The sequence below is a fragment of the Nestor notabilis genome, unplaced genomic scaffold (genome assembly GCF_000696875.1).
Source record: "Nestor notabilis isolate BGI_N333 unplaced genomic scaffold, ASM69687v1 scaffold22498, whole genome shotgun sequence".
In the NCBI taxonomy this organism is placed as follows: Eukaryota; Metazoa; Chordata; class Aves; order Psittaciformes; family Psittacidae; genus Nestor; species Nestor notabilis.
The window spans coordinates 191-788 of record NW_009940872.1 but is presented as its reverse complement, the minus strand read 5'-3'; the positions used below and the strand labels follow the sequence as shown (position 1 = coordinate 788).

The window sequence follows — 598 nt, the reverse complement described above, 5'->3', positions numbered from 1 at the left end:
CCTACAGAAAAGCCGCTATGAGACATACATAAACCTGCTGTGCATGAAGATAAAAGTTGGGACAGATGACCTGGAAAGAATTGAAACCAGTTTCTTCAAGGTGGAAGCTGATGACATTGCTTTGCGGAAGACACATTCCAGCCCTTCCTTGAGCCAAGGGCACATGTCCATCAGCTGTAAGGCGGAAAAGGACATTTTAGAGCAGAACACTTAACAAGGAACATGTGCACAGCAGGATGAACCGGCGATGCTTTGCTCCTGGAACAGATTGATGAGCACAATTTTACCTAGGAAATTACATGAGCAAAACCACAGACATTTATGACATGGTGATTGCTCTAGTGAAAGAAATCAAAGAAGCTTTAGTTGACACTCTCTGGCAATGCTCTGGCATTTCAGCATCATAGACACACCATCTCTTCCTCATCTCCAACAGCACCAGTGGCTTTTATTTCCCTTCTACCTACCCCAGCCTGTACAACAAATGGATATGCTGGTCCCCTCCTCCCTCCCCCAGCCTGTACAACAAATGGATATGCTGGTTCTCCAAGGGCCAGGTTGCTCTTTTCTCCACCAGCCCTCTCCTCCTCCTCCTTCT

At 46.7% G+C, this 598-nt stretch overlaps 1 protein-coding gene across 1 annotated transcript in view; it reads left to right on the top strand.

Annotated features, from left to right (window-relative positions):
• Positions 1–176, top strand: part of LOC104410448 (PH and SEC7 domain-containing protein 2-like) — a gene marked incomplete at both ends in the record, with an annotated part of 24162 nt that extends 23986 nt beyond the window's left edge. The window contains one exon of the mRNA XM_010020601.1: positions 8–176. Coding sequence (XP_010018903.1) covers positions 8–176 — 169 coding nt within the window. The remainder of the gene's footprint in view (positions 1–7) is intronic.
• Between the last annotated feature and the right edge of the window lie 422 nt (positions 177–598).